This window comes from Papio anubis, chromosome 14 (genome assembly GCF_008728515.1).
Source record: "Papio anubis isolate 15944 chromosome 14, Panubis1.0, whole genome shotgun sequence".
In the NCBI taxonomy this organism is placed as follows: domain Eukaryota; kingdom Metazoa; phylum Chordata; class Mammalia; order Primates; family Cercopithecidae; genus Papio; species Papio anubis.
Window position 1 is genome coordinate 74793502 of NC_044989.1, and position 14780 is coordinate 74808281.

At 52.6% G+C, this 14780-nt stretch overlaps 2 protein-coding genes across 8 annotated transcripts in view; one reads left to right on the forward strand and one right to left on the reverse strand.

Annotated features, from left to right (window-relative positions):
• The window catches only part of LOXL3 (lysyl oxidase like 3), a 21764-nt gene extending 10489 nt beyond the window's left edge, over positions 1 to 11275 (reverse strand). For 3 of the 5 annotated variants that reach the window (XM_009184480.4, XM_031655295.1, XM_031655297.1), the window contains exons 1-5: positions 11195 to 11275; positions 10845 to 10907; positions 9277 to 9601; positions 6928 to 7091; positions 6116 to 6330 (exon numbers count right to left, since the gene is read on the reverse strand). In XM_009184480.4, coding sequence (XP_009182744.1) covers positions 6116 to 6330; positions 6928 to 7091; positions 9277 to 9589 — 692 coding nt within the window. In that variant the 5' untranslated portion in view covers positions 9590 to 9601; positions 10845 to 10907; positions 11195 to 11275. Of the gene's footprint in view, positions 1 to 6115; positions 6331 to 6927; positions 7092 to 9276; positions 10908 to 11194 lie in introns of those variants that run through there. The other 2 variants (XM_031655296.1, XM_009184482.3) reach the window with 2 other exon arrangements.
• A 44-nt stretch (positions 11276 to 11319) lies between these two features.
• On the forward strand, positions 11320 to 14772 carry DOK1 (docking protein 1). 3 transcript variants are annotated; one of them, XM_031655298.1, is made up of 5 exons: positions 11320 to 11785; positions 12121 to 12420; positions 12546 to 12639; positions 12849 to 13033; positions 13251 to 14772. In XM_031655298.1, the coding sequence occupies exons 1-5, from the start codon at positions 11429 to 11431 to the stop codon at positions 13974 to 13976; spliced, it is 1662 nt and encodes a 553-aa protein (XP_031511158.1). In that variant the 5' UTR covers positions 11320 to 11428; the 3' UTR covers positions 13977 to 14772. The 3 variants fall into 3 exon arrangements, with proteins under 3 accessions (XP_031511158.1, XP_021780693.2, XP_017803155.2); XM_017947666.3 differs by having other exon boundaries at positions 11693 to 11785; positions 12101 to 12420; XM_021925001.2 differs by lacking the exon at positions 12849 to 13033.
• Positions 14773 to 14780: the final 8 nt, after the last annotated feature.

A 14780-nucleotide genomic window follows, 5' to 3' on the forward strand; every position in this document is an offset into this window, starting at 1 on the left:
TCTTGGATCCCAAAGGCAATCAATAACCAAGTCCTGTCAATTTTACCTCCTAAATCTCTCCAATCCATATATCTTGCTCCTCTCCTGACCATTCTCAGAAATAGAGTCAAAGGCCGGGCGTGGTGGCTCACAGCTGTAATCCCAGCACTTTGGGAGGCCAGGACAGGCAGAACACTTGAGGTTAGGAGTTCAAGACCAGCCTGGGCAACATGGAGAAACCCCATCTTTACTAAAAATACAAAAAAAAAAAAAAAAGCAAATTAGCCGGGCACGGTGGTGCGTGCCTGTAACTCCAACTACTCGAGAGGCTGAGGCAGGAGAACTGCTTGAACCCGGGAGGCGGAGGTTGCAGTGAGCCAAGATTGCACCACTACACTCCAGCCTGGGTGACAAAGCAAGGCTCTGTCTGAAAAGAAAAGAAAAGAAAAAGAAAAAGAAATAGATTCAAAATGATCTTTTGGAGTCACAAACCTGATCATGCCATCTCACAGCCCTCCCCATTAAAACACTTCAATGGGCCAGGCACAGTGACTCACACCTGTAATCCTAGCACTTTGGGAGGCTGAGGCGGGTGGATCACGAGGTCAGGGGATCGAGACCATCCTGGCTAACACAGTGAAACCCTGTCTCTATTAAAAATACAAAAAATTCGCCGGGAGTGGCCACGGGCGCCTGTAGTCACAGCTACTCCAAAGGCTGAGGTAGAAGAACGGTGTGAATCCGGGAGGCGGAGCTTGCAGTGAGCCGAGATCAAGCCACTACACTCCAGCCTGGGTGACAGAGAGACTCCGTCTCAAAAAACAAACAAAGAAACAAACAAAAAACACTTCAATGGCCGGGAGCGGTGGCTCATGCCTGTAATTCCAGCACTTTGGGAGGCCGAGGTGGGCGAATCAACTGAGGTGAGGAGTTCAAGACCAGCCTGGCCAACATGGTGAAACCTCGTCTCTACTAAAAATACAAAAATTAGCTGGGCGTGGTGGTGGGCACCTGTAGTCCTAGCCACTCGGGAGGCTGATGCAGAAGAATCACTTGAACCTGGGGAGGCGGAGGTTGCAGTGAGCAGAGATGGTGCCACTGTACTCCAGCCTGGGCAACAGAGCCAGACTCCTTCTCAAAACAAAAAAACAAAAAAACCCAAACATCAATGGCTTCCCAATCCTTTTATTATAAGGACCATAAGGTCTTCTATGGTGTGCAGCCTAATAACCTCTCTTGTCATTTATTCACCATTGTATTCTCAGCACCTTGCACAGTGCTTGGCAAATAGGAGTTCAATAAACATCTGTCAAGCTGAAATGAACTAGAAGAGTGACTTCTTAAATAGCACTGAAGCTCTTAGAGCCTCAATTTCATTACCTGTAAAAGAGCAGTAAATAGTTCAATTATCTGTACATTATTTTCTTATTCTAAAGTTCTACAACTTTTACATGTTCTAGGGTAGAACTACCAAAACAAATTGAAAAATGTTTAATACATCAGGTTTTGATTTTCTCATTCCCTAAATCTTACTTCCTCTAAAAGCTAGCAGATCCATCTTTTTTCCCCCTAGGGAGGGGAGAGTTGTTCACAACTATCTTGCCTGTCTTTCATAATTGTATCGCCTGCGAGAATGCTCCCTCTGCTGGGCCTGACCTGTGAAGGATCTAGATCATAGCCCCATCACAGAATCTCCCAGGACTCCCGCAATCTCTTTCCCCAAGAAAAATGGCCTCTGCGCTTTAGTGTATCTCTTTCCCCAGGCTTTATATCCCAGACTTAGTATGAGATTCCGATATGTCCAACAAATATTCCTGATCTCTAAAAATTATTTCAGCTTTGCAAACCTGGGGACAATTCCTGCGTCTCAAACTTTCCAAAGATGGCCCATCTCTAAAGCTAATTCATATTAACCTGAAGCCCAGAGATGGCTGCTGGTACCATCCTTCTCTCAGGCAGTGTCGGAATCATTTTAGGTGTCTCTTCTCTCATTCTCTATGTTCTATCAGTCATCCTACATCTATTCATTTTCCTCCATCTTTGTTGTTACCCTCCTGATAAGCTTCAATTTTAGAACAAACTCCTGACTGGTTTTACTGCATCCAGACCCTCCTCTCCTCATCTACTACTATCAGGCAAACTTTCAAAAACACTGGCTTTATTCTTGTCCCATACAAATACTTTTATTTGTAATTTTTCTACAAGGCAAAGGCCAAGCTCTCCAATTTGGCACCTAAAGCATTCCATTTTCTGGCCTCCCTTTATCTAGATCTCCCACTATTTCTCAGTATAAAGCTACTCTTGCTAACTTACTGTTTTCCAAATATAAGCCATTCATTATCATCTCTGTTGGGGACAACAGTGACTTCCCTGTTGCTAAATCCAGCATTTGTTTCTCAGTCCTCATGTTTTTAGGTCTGGGCAGCACTGACTCAGCTGGTCACTCTCTCCTCTTTGAAGCACTTTACTTGGCTCCCAGGCCACTACACTCCACTGGTTTTCTTCCTACCTCACCTCACTGTTTGCATTTCATCTTATCTTCTGACTTTTAAATATTTAGTCTCCCCAAGGTTCAGTCTCTGGGCCTCTTTCTGTCTTTTAAATTTACATTCACTTCCTTGGTATGTTGTCCAGTTTCAGGACTTTATATGTTTTACTCAACTGAACTCCGAGTCCTATATTAAATTGCCTAACTTAGCCTCACCACTTCAATGTCTTAAAGAATCTTAAATTTAACAGGTCTAAAACCAAGTGCCTATCCTCCACCCCCAAGCCCATCTCCCAACAAAACATGCTCCATCCACTATTTTGCTTGTCAGGTGAGGCCAATTCCATACTTAGCTGGGGCCAAAAACCTGGAGAGCCTTAACTCCTCTCTCTCACATCACAACTATCTATAAAACTTGATCATTTTTCACCACTTTCGCTGGTCATCATCATTTTTCACTTTCTTTACGTGGCTTTCAGAAGACGATAACCCCATAACTAGCCACCTGACTTCTTGCTTCTACTGCATCCCTTACAGTCTATTCCTAATAAAGCAGTGAAAGTAGTACTGAAAAAAAATGGAAGCCCAATGTCACAACCCTGCTCCAAACCCTCCAGTGGTTCCTTATCTCCCACAGAACAAAAGCCAGCCTCTCCCAGATGGCCCACAGGATCTGGCTCCCCATTCTTTTCTGATCACCACCTACACTGCATGTCCTACCATTTTCCTCTTTTTCACTCAGCTCCAGCCACAGTGGCCTCCAGGAGAAGGACAAGAATGCCTTATCTCATCACCCACTACACACACACACACACACACACACACACGCACGCACACATATATACAGGCATACACACCCCAGAATATTTTCATTTTTGATCCTTCTTCCTGGAAATGTTTACTAGAGGTCTGCATAGCTTGTGCCCTCACCTCCTTTAAATCTTTTCTCAAATGATGCCTTCTCCAAGAGGCCTTCCTTGACCACTTATTTATTTACTTACTTTATTTTATTTTTATTTGAGATGGAGTTTCGCTCTTGTTGCCCAGGCTGGCGCAATCTCAGCTCACTGCAACCTCCGCCTCCTGGGTTCAAGCGATTCTCCTGCCTCAGCCTCCCGAGTAGCTGGGATTACAGTCATGCGCCACCATACCCGGCTAATTTTATATTTTTAGTAGAGACGGGGTTTCTCCGTGTTGGTCAGGCTGGTCTTGAACTCCCGACCTCAGGTGATTTACCTGCCTCAGCCTCCCAAAGTGCTGGGATTACAGGTGTGAGCCAACGCGCCCGGCCTTAGTTAATTTATTTTTTGAGACAGGGTCTTGCTCTACCACCCAGGCTGCAGTGTAGTGGCATAATCACGGCTCACTGCAGCCTTGACTTCCTGGGCTCAAGCAATCTTCCCGCCTCAGCCTCTCAAGTAGCTAGAACCACAGGTACGCACCACCATGTTCAGCTAATTTTATTTTTAAAAAATTATCTGTAGAGACAGGGTCTCACTACGTTGCCCAGGCTGGTCTCGAATTCCTGGGCTCAAATAATCCTTCCACCTTGGCCTCCCAAAGTGCTGGGATTACAGGCATGAGCCACGGCTAGCGTCTACAACAGTACCTGGCACACAGTAAGATCTCAGTAAATAAATATTGGGTGAATGGATCTCTACACCTTTGTTCATGCTATCCTCTTCACTGGAAATGTCTATTTAAATGCTATGCATCTTTCAGAACATGGGGTTTAAATTAGGGAAGGTAAGCAGCACAGAGAAAGAAATGCAGCCCCAAGATAGATGAAAGTAAAGAGGCACAGCACATGTTTGTTTTAAAGTGGTTTGAGTGTCCAAGCCAGATAAAGTACTGAAAATCCTCAGTACTGAAAGACATTTCAGATGAGCCTCAGAGCCAAGTCAAAGAAAGTGTGAGCAGGTATAGAAAAGACTGGAGACTGGATAATATCCTGACTTTCAAAAGAAAAAAAAGGCGAAAAAGGATTCCTCAATTCCTCAATCTACACATAAGTAATATTCTAGAATAAATTATTAACTAGAAGTTTGTGAGCATTTAGGAAAAAATAAGGTGATTCTTAAGAGACCTAAAAGGATTTCAGTAAAAATAGGCTCAAACTACTATGATTTTCTTTTTTGACAGGGTTACTAAATTGGAAGGCTGGAGAATGACTGTGAATATAGCATTTCTGGATTTTTTATCAAAGACTAACAAAATCTCCCATGATTTCATCACAGATAAGAAGTATGTAGATAGATCAGGTGAAATGTTGGTTATATCATTGAAGTGTTCTGTTTCTTCCCAGTTGGTGGAAGGAACATATTTTACAGCTGATGATTAGAAGCTTGATGAAAATCTGCAGGAACATTTTGCAAGAAGAGTTAGACTTTGGTTTTAAACATTTTCACAACAACTTTTAGCCATTTGGATGAAGCCAGAAGGCAAAGCTGCCATGTCTGTTCAGCAGAGGAGGCTGAGAGGGATGACAGATGGAAAGTCACATCAGGACTCAAGATAATCTCATGGGATCATCATGGCTTTTTTATGGCTTCTAAATTCTGTATCAAAACAAATGTAATAGGAGGGTAAACGTCACCTATACCTGGTTTGGAAAAGGCTGCTCTATCAGTAGGAAGCATAGGGAAGACCTGAACTGGTTTTAGGTGATGACAAGTTCAGTATAAGCAGTGGGAAGCTGCCGCAGTAGGAAGACAGTGTAATCCGAGCATGCTTCTGTCGGAGTTGAGGATTTCTATAGTGGCTGGCCGCATCAGACCCCATCTGCAGTAGTGTGCCTGTGGAAAGCTATCCGGACATCAAGTGGCCTTTCAGCAATACTGATCTAGGGAACCACTGAAGAAAGGGAGGATTTTTGACTTGCAAAGTAGATTACAGAGAGAGCGTGTAAAGATTTCCAAATAAATGTCTGGCTGTCAATGGCAGTTTCTCAAAAAGATCAAAGGAGATGCTCCAGGGAAGGGAGACGCTAAGCACAGACAGTTCCCATGGTGATGCATTTCCCTGGAAGCCGGACTGGACCCCAGGGCTCCAACGCAGGTGGAGAGGTTGGGCCTCGCCAAAAGAGATTCTGGGAAACTCCAGGACTTCCAGGAGTCCGAGCGCTCGAGCGCTCACACACGCGCCCGGGGGTGGCCCGGGCAGAGAGGGGGCGCCGTGTCTCCTGGCGCCCTTCGGCCACCGCGCGCCGCCGTCCCGGAGTCCCCAGACCCTGCGCGCCCAGCCTGCGCGGGACACACCCAGGCGCCGCCTCCCAGGGGCGGCCGCGTCCTTGCTGAACTCGGAACTCGCTGGCCGGCGGCGCCAGCATTGGAATCGCCCCAGGGCCTGGGAGTGGCCTCGCGAGGCCGGCGCGCGCCCCGGGCCGAGGAATCTGCCTGCCCAGCCAGGCGTCGGCCGCGAGAGAGCGGGACCCTCACTGGTCCCCATTTCAGGAACTCCCTTGGGGCACCTTTCGTGGTCCCACAAGATTTCCCAACAATCCAGCTTCGCAACGGCCTCCATATTTTCCCGCGCGTCTCGATCCCCGGCTCCTCCCGTGCCCCGGACCTGCTCAGATGTCTCCCAAGGCTATTCATCACGGAGCACCCCAATCCCGGCCCGCTCCGCCCGGTGTCCGCGGCCCCTCACCTGTAGAAGGCCGCGTTGACCCTCTTTTCGCTGGGGAAGCCCAGCATCCCGCAGACCACGTGGCTGTTGTGGGCGCTCCAGCCTTTGTCGCACACTTGCGACCAGCCGTCAGGAAGCCTGACTTCCACCAGCCCCTCCGTCACGGGCAGTGGTCGTCTGCCCCACCCAACGGCGGGTCGAATTCGCACCTCCTCCACTTGCAGGTGATGCTCTACCTGGGGGCGGGGCCACAAGCAGGGAAAGAATCCCAGTGGCACCTTTCCTGTCCTGCCACTCTTAAGGAACCCTGCTTGGTGCGCCTGCTGTAAACCCAGTGGCCAGATGGGCCCGAGGCGGCACTGAGAGAGCGGCCACAATGGCCGCAGTCCTCGGTGTGGACTCTCTTGCAGCCAGCAGCGCGGGGGGATATGCTTGCTCCCAGAGAGGATTCAGGGCACTAGGAAGGAGCACCTCCCTGTGCCTGGAGCAGGAGGGCGCACTTTAGAGAGGAAATGGCTTTGGAGGAGGAGAAAGTCAGAAGGAAGATGTCTCAGGAAAGCAGGAACCTTTGAGAAGGAGAGCACCAGGTGCCCCAGGGGTGACTAGGGATCAAGCTGGAGAGTCTCATGCCAGGTGTAGCCCCTTGAATGCGAATGCTAAAAACCCTGTTGGATTTTACAGCATCTGGGAGCTCTATCATTTGCTTTTCCAAGCCTCCCACCAATCCAAATGATCCCCCAGTGGTAACTACTTTCTAATGTCTCCCCTAACCACCCCACAGTCCTCTTGGCTATCCTGTGTGGTATGTGTGTGTATGTCTAGGAAGTGCAGACCTCAATGACATTGGAGTCTGAGAAGCCAGGGAGGCGCTGGTCCTTGCAGATGACTCCAGCATCCTCATCGTGCGTACAGTCACTGTTCCCCCAGCCCCGGGAGGCACATTCAGTCACACTCTGCTCGGTCCCACTGCAGCTCAGGTTGTCCAGCCAGATGCGGCCTGTGGAAGGGGAGACGAAGGGACAGAGAAGCTTGGGGAGGGAGGATGGGGGAGTAATGGGGATGTTGGAAAAAGTGAGTGCTGATGCCTCCCACCTGGCCATGATGATCCCATCTTTCTGGTATGATAACGGGTGGAGAAGGGACAGGGGACCCTGGCAGGGAATAGGAAGGGGGCATAAGATTGAGGGAAGTTTGGTGTGATCTGGGGGTACTCAAGAACCTGATAGGGTGAATAAAAAAACCAAGAATCAACCCTGATGTTCTGATTAGTCTCTACCCATTCAATGATAGCTACAATTAATCAGGTACCTACTGCGTGCCAGGTTTTCTATCATGGTGTGCACATATGTGATCATTCTTAGAACAGAGCTGCCAGAACACCATTTTATATAAAGAAACTGGAGTTTAGAGAAGCTAAGTAAATTGCTTAAGACCACACAGCCAATACATGGGGGCTTAGGAGTTTGATCTATCTATGAGGCTTGGACATCCAAGATCCTTTCATCACATCCTTGCATTCTCTTCTGTGCTCGCCCTGTCTGTGCTGCCCTTGTTCTTCTCTCTGTCCGAAACCCGATTTTTTTTTTTTTTTTTTGAGACGGAGTCTCGCTCTGTCGCCTGGGCTGGAGTGCAGTGGCCAGATCTCAGCTCACTGCAAGCTCTGCCTCCTGGGTTTACGCCATTCTCCTGCCTCAGCCTCCTGAGTAGCTGGGACTATAGGCGCCTGCCGGCACCTTGCCTGGCTAGTTTTTTGTATTTTTTAGTAGAGACGGGGTTTCACCGTGTTAGCCAGGATGGTCTCGATCTCCCGACCTCGTGATCTGCTTGACTCGGCCTCCCAAAGTGCTGGGATTACAGGCTTGAGCCACCGCGCCCAGCCCTGATTTTTTTTAAACGAAGTCTTGTCCTGTCGCCTAGGCTGAAGTGCAGTGGCATGATCTCGGCTCACTGCAACCTCCGTCTCCCAGATTCAAGCAATTCTCCTGCCTTAGCCTCCCAAGTAGCTGGGACTATAAGTGCAGCCACCATGCCCGGCTAATTTTAATATTTTTAGTACAGACGGGGTTTCACCATGTTGGCCAGGCTGGTCTTGAAGTCCTGACCTCAGGTGATCCACCCGCCTCAGCCTCCCAAAGTGCTGGGATTCCATGCATGAGCCACCGTGCCTGGCCTGAACCCTGTGGAGTATCACTGACTTCCTCTCAGAATTAGGCGCAGCCTCAAAGGTCATCTGTCCTAGCCAATGTTCAAGGTCATCAAAGTCCTTGTGACTCTTCGTGACTTTTCCCCACCACATCTGATTCAGTCCTTTGGTGCCAACCAGAAAAATCCCTCAGCCACACGACTGTCCTTCTCATATTTGAAAACAACCATTATGTCATTGCTATGCAAGGCTTTTACTTTCCGTATCAATTCCCTGATTCTTCAGCAATTCCTCGTTGAAACTTGGCTTCTGAATCTTTCACATCTAGGCAGCTCTCCTGTGAAAGTATTTCCATTTTCTACTGTCCCTCTTAAAACACAGCATCTACAAATGACACTTAATTCCACAGGTGGTCTAGCCAGTGGGAACTGGGGGATCAGCTGCAGGTTGCACCTGCTTCTGTCCATCAATCCCACTGTGGGTTCATACCATGGGCGCAGTCCTAGGCCTCACCCAGGGAACTGCTCTTAAGCCTCCACCACCCACACTCATACTTGTCCTAGATTTTATACTTGTCCTTAGACAGTACCACCTTGTTAATTTTAGCTCTGGCCTATAGCCTGATTTTGTTAACTGCAGTGTCTGTGACCCCTTATGACTTTGGGACATCCAGATATCATTTACCTGCTCTTAGCGTCCCATGAAACCAACTGTACTTTATTTGTACAGGGCTCACCTGTATCTGGGCTATTTTGCGGATGGCTTTGTAGGATCATACTTTTGCAGCAGAAAAGAACTTAGACATCATCTAGTCATTTTGCACACACGGCATCCAAGGCTCAGAGAAAGCACCAACTAGCCTAAGGTCACACAGCTCTGAGAAGTAACTATGTTGCTTGGTTTGTCACCCATGGGTTTACTCAATGCTGGCTGTTCTTGATGTCATGCGTCCCTATGGCTGTGCCATCCTGGTGTTCCCTTTCCCTGCACTTCGGCCACACTTAGGTAATACCTAGGATATGCCTGGATCATTGCTCACCGGTTCCAGGGCCATATTTGGCACTGTGGGTCCAGCCTGTGGCCTCTGTGAAGCCCAGCTCCCGGCAGAGGACATGGGCAGCCTGCAGCGTGAAGTCATCATCGCAGATGGTGCCCCATTCACCAGCTCGCTGTATCTCCACGCGGCCCTCGTAGGGCTTCCTGGGGAAGCCAGCCAGCCGGAACCGCAGCCCCTGGCTCCCGGCCCTCTTCTCAGGGTCCGTGGAAGGGGACGGAGACCCCAAGCACGAGCTGCACAGCAGGCACAGGAGCAGCCCCCAGGGGCTCCACTGCCAGACACTGACAGGTCGCATGGTAGGGAAGGCCTGGGTGCCCCAGAGAGAAAGTACGTGTGAGAGAAACTGAGATTGAGTGGGGCCCACAGTCAGAAAGAGAGGGAGAAGTCACGAAAGAAAAACAGACACTGAGTAAGACAGAGATCGCGAGAGACAGCAGGAGAGAAAGAGCCCCAGGGACCAAGAGAGACAGGGAGAGAAGCACATTAAATAAGGGCAGAGGCACAGGTCATAGAGGCACAGCCTGAGAGACCCAGAGATAAGAGACAGCTATGAAAGATCAAGAGTCAGAGAAGGGTCAAGAAAAAGAGACAGAGACTGAGCAAGAGACACGCAGAGAGGAAGACCCAGACAGACAGGATGTGAGAGGAAGGGAAACTGTGGGAACGAGAGAGAGAAAAACTTTAGAAAGACACAGAGGAGAGAGACAACAGATAGAAGGTGATAGGAAAAGAACCAAGCACTCAGTATAGGGGAATGAAGCAAGCCCTGGGTGAGGAGGAGAGAGATTGACAAGAGCCAAGGGGCGGACGTGGGAGGGATCCAGATGACCCCATTTACCCAGAGGGAGGACAGACAGCTGTACTGATTGTGCAGAGAGGCACGTAAGGGGCCCTAGGCGTCCCTGGGATCACAGATCCCCTGAATGAGAGCCCAGAGTCCTAACCCAGCAGATTCCCAGGCAGGGAAGGCTGGCACCAAAGCTCACCTGGAGAGCCTGCTGCATGCCCTCCCCAGTACACAGGCTCTCAGATGCCCTGCAGGGTCAAGAGGCCCAGGAGGGCCAGGCCTTAAGGCTGGGTGGGGGATGGGGTAGGGTTGTCCCAGCCTCCTGCCAACACCACCATCGCTGTCACCGGGCAACCGGAGGCCAGGCGCTATGGCTCCTCAGCCAAGGCCTTCTCTGCCTAGGGCTGAGAACAGCCCCTCTACAGCAAGCCCCCGTCAACATGCTTCCCCCAACCCAAACAATCAATCCAACAAGGCAGCTTTGTTCTGGGGACATTTTGGCTTGGGGACCCAGGGGTAGGGCCTCCCGGAGTAGCCCCCTCCCTTAGGGCGCGCCTGGTGGCCCTGTTCAGAACACCCGGAGCCCCCGCCTCCGGTATGTGCCTCCTCTCTGTACTCTGTCTCACATGCCCTTAGACAAGAATCAAACTCTCAGTTGGGTGGCTTCCCCTCGACTCCATCCCACACCACCGTTTTCTCTGGTCCCTCCACATCCTCTCCATCCCCTACTCTCTCCCTCTGCGGTTAACGTGACTCCCCCTACCTTGGCCGAGCAGGACCCTAAGGGCTGGGAGAAGAGTGCTGGTCCTGGAGATCAGTCCTAGGACTTCCAAAAAAAAAAAAAAAAAAAAAAAATGATCGGCCAGGGGAGACTAGACCCCCCTCTCTCCCCCTTCTCCGTTCTTCCCTCCCACATCCCCCTGAGCCCTCCCACATTCCGCCTTCTCGCTCCATTCCTCCCGGCCAGTTCCCTCCTCTCCTCCTCTGAGTCCTCCCTCCTTGTGGAGCTGGCCACTGCTGCGCCCCCTCCCCCTCCCCGGCCCTCCGGCCCGCTCAAAGAAGCTTTCTCTTCCCGCGGCATGGAGGCCAGGCCTCTGCGGTCAGGGAGCTGACATGCAAGCGGCCGCCGGGCGGCGGGGCGTCCCCGGTGGTGGCGGGAAGCGGTTCAATCCCAGCTCTCCCTCCGAGTCCCGGGTCAGCGGAGTGTAAACAGCCCGGCTCGGGCGGGGCTGGGGGCGGGCCCGCCCAGGGGAACTGAAGCTCTGGAGGCCCGTGTGGGTCTCTCCGGTGCCTCCGGGGGCTTTCGGGGTGAGGTCATGGCTTTCACTCTGATGTCACGTTGGACATATGACGTCACGCGCAGCCACCACGTCCAGAGGCCAGGGTCCTCGCGCCAAAACCAAGTACTTTCGGTGGAGCTACCGGCGCGCCCCTACGACGGCGGGTAGGGGCCTGGGTAGCGCCAGGCTAATCCGGGGGCCTCCACCCTTCCTTCTCGCTCTTCTCCCTCACCCCACCGCGACCCCCCAGCGGCCGCCGGTGGGGGCCGGGGAGGGGCGGAAACGCCTCCAGGGAACCCGGCCCCGCCTCCCGCCCCGCCTCCCGCCGCAGGGCCAGGAAGCGCGGAAGGAACCGCCGGGGGCCATGGACGGAGCCGTGATGGAAGGGCCGCTGTTTTTGCAGAGTCAGCGCTTTGGGACCAAGGTAGTCTGGGGCACGGATGCCGAACCTTATCCGGGCTAGTAGTGAGTGAGAGAGCCCAGAAACAGGGAGAGGTGGGCAGCAGGCTGGAGCGCGGCGCGGGCAGTTGGAGAGCCTGTGACTGTCCTGCGAAGTTGCTTTGTACGCTCCCAGAAAGCGTCTCTAGTCTCGGGGTTCTGGTCCTGGGGAGACGGAGTGGCATCCTCCTTGGGAAACTTCGCCCCCCCGTTTGGAAGTCCCAGACCCCAAATCGACCTGCGCCGCTCCCTCCTTCCCCGTCGGGACCCGGGCCGCCCGCGCACGCCACTCACTCTCCAGCCCTCTCACTCTCTCCCTAGAAGTGGAGGAAGACCTGGGCCGTGCTCTACCCGGCCAGTCCTCACGGCGTAGCGCGGCTCGAGTTCTTTGACCATAAGGGGTCGAGCTCTGGGGGTGGCCGAGGGAGCTCGCGCCGCCTGGACTGCAAGGTGATCCGTCTGGCTGAGTGTGTGAGTGTGGCCCCTGTTACCGTGGAGACCCCGCCTGAGCCCGGCGCCACTGCCTTCCGCCTGGACACTGCTCAGCGCTCGCACTTGCTGGCGGCCGACGCGCCGTCCAGTGCAGCCTGGGTGCAGACGCTGTGCCGAAACGCCTTTCCGGTGAGGAGCTGCGGCGATGCGGGGTGGGGGCAGTTACAGAGGCAGAGAAATGGGGCTGGCTCAGACCGACACCCACTCCCCGTTGAGAAAATTACAGGTTTCTCGATGCTCTCTCTCTACTACAGAAAGGCAGCTGGACTCTGGCGCCTTCAGATAACCCACCTAAGCTTTCTGCCCTGGAGATGCTGGAGAACTCCTTGTACAGCCCCACCTGGGAAGGTAGACGCCTAAGAAGCCGGGGCAGGGATGGAGTGAGGAGGAGGGCCTTTGGAAAGTGGGTGGATACCCAGGGGCCCATGGGGAAGTAGGAAGGCCCTGAGATCTGGCTTCCAAGTGAGTGCTTGGACATTACGCTCATGAGTCCTCTGGGTCCCCACTGCTGCCCCCGCCCCTCCCCCAGCAGCTGTCTAATCGTATATGCCTTCCAGGATCCCAATTCTGGGTAACGGTGCAGAGGACTGAGGCCGCCGAGCGCTGTGGCCTGCATGGCTCCTACGTGCTGAGGGTGGAGACTGAGAGGCTGACTCTCCTGACCATGGGGGCCCAGAGTCAGATACTGGAGCCACTTCTGTCCTGGCCCTACACTCTGTTGCGTCGCTATGGCCGGGACAAGGTGCAGGGGCTGTCCGGGAGGGCTTCCTGGGTTGGGCAGCTGTGGGAGGGGTGGGGCAGGACAGAAGGTGGGAAGCTCTGACCTTTGGATCCCCCTTTCTTGCCTACCCGGTGACCCCAGGTGGTCTCTTCTTTGTAGATACCCTAACTAGTGCAGGCCTGTGACTCACTTCCTCTGATGGCTCCTGGTAATGTGTTTCCCTCTCTACCCTCCTCAGGTCATGTTCTCTTTCGAGGCTGGCCGCCGCTGCCCCTCCGGCCCTGGAACCTTCACCTTCCAGACAGCACAGGGAAATGACATCTTCCAGGCAGTTGAGACTGCCATCCACCGGCAGAAGGCCCAGGGAAAGGCCAGACAGGGGCACGATGTTCTCAGAGCTGATTCCCATGAAGGGGAGGTGGCAGAGGGGAAGTTGCCTTCCCCACCTGGCCCCCAAGAGCTCCTTGACAGCCCCCCAGCCCTGTACGCTGAGCCCTTAGACTCCTTGCGAATTGCTCCATGCCCTTCCCAGGACTCCCTATACTCAGACCCCTTGGACAGCACCCCTGCCCGGGCAGGAGAGGGAGTGCAACGGAAGAAACCTCTCTATTGGGACTTGTTTGAGCATGCGCAGCAGCAGTTGCTGAAGGCCAAGCTGACGGACCCCAAAGAGGACCCCATCTATGATGAACCTGAAGGCTTGGCCCCAGTCCCTCCCCAGGGCCTTTATGATCTGCCTCGGGAGCCCAAGGATGCATGGTGGTGCCAAGCCCGGGTGAAGGAGGAGGGCTATGAGCTCCCCTACAACCCTGCCACTGATGACTATGCTGTGCCACCCCCTCGGAGCACAAAGCCCCTCCCTGCTCCCAAGCCTGAACCTGGTACTGCAACTGGCAGTGGCAGCAAAAGCTACAACTCAGCCCTATACAGCCAGGTCCATAAAGGCGGGGCCTCAGGGAGCTGAGACTGCGAGCTGTCTAGAGTAGGGACTGACAAGACTGGGGTCAAGTCAGAGGCCTCTACCTGAGAAGGAGGGCCATGGGGAGGTGGCACTAGGGATCTAAGAAAATGGTTAGAACCAGCAGAAGCCAGAAGGTGGGAGGGGCCGTGCTGTATGAGACCAGGGGACCAGAGGGATAGGGGAGTCAAAGGAAGGACAATCCCAGGAAGTCCTAAGAAGTGGGGCAGATGGCAAGGCTGAGGGATGGGCTCTGTATCCTCCTAAAGCTGTCCCTTCTCCACTTCCCCAAAGGAAGGGACAGCTGCGGGACCAGGTCTGTGGAAAGTGGTGCATGGTCAGAGTGGGTACACTTTGAGGGGCCCATGTGGAGGCCTCAGGGAGATGTTGGACTGTGCCTGGATTCTTACTCCTGCATTGTTCTTTGCCAGAGACCTATTTAAAAATTTTAAAATTCTCATTAAAGTCAGCTTGGGTTTAAGAAGTTTATGTGTGTGAACAGAAAAAGAGGGGACACAGTGGTTGGGTTGGGTGTGGTGGGGATCAAGAGGACAACAAGGAATGTGTTGAGAGTCACGGAAAGGCGTCCAGGAAGGGAACAACAGGAGTGTGGCGGTTCAGTGCCTGGGGAGTCAAGTCAGGCTGCCCTGGGCTAGACATGAGCTCTGTGGCCCTGGGTGAGTTGTATAACATCTGCAACCCTCAGTTTCCTCTGTGCCCCTCTGTAAAATGGGAAAGCTATAATGGGCCCTACCTCACAGGGCTTTTTGTATGAAATTAGATACATTATAAGTATATAGTATAATCTGA

Coding starts and splice junctions, on each gene's coding strand:
- DOK1 (XM_031655298.1), top strand. CDS start 11,429: ATGACGTCACGCGCAGCCACCACGTCCAGAGGCCAGGGTCCTCGCGCC. Junction 12,640..12,848: donor GTACAGCCCCACCTGGGAAG/GTAGACGCCTAA, acceptor TATGCCTTCCAG/GATCCCAATTCTGGGTAACG. Junction 13,034..13,250: donor GTCGCTATGGCCGGGACAAG/GTGCAGGGGCTG, acceptor TACCCTCCTCAG/GTCATGTTCTCTTTCGAGGC.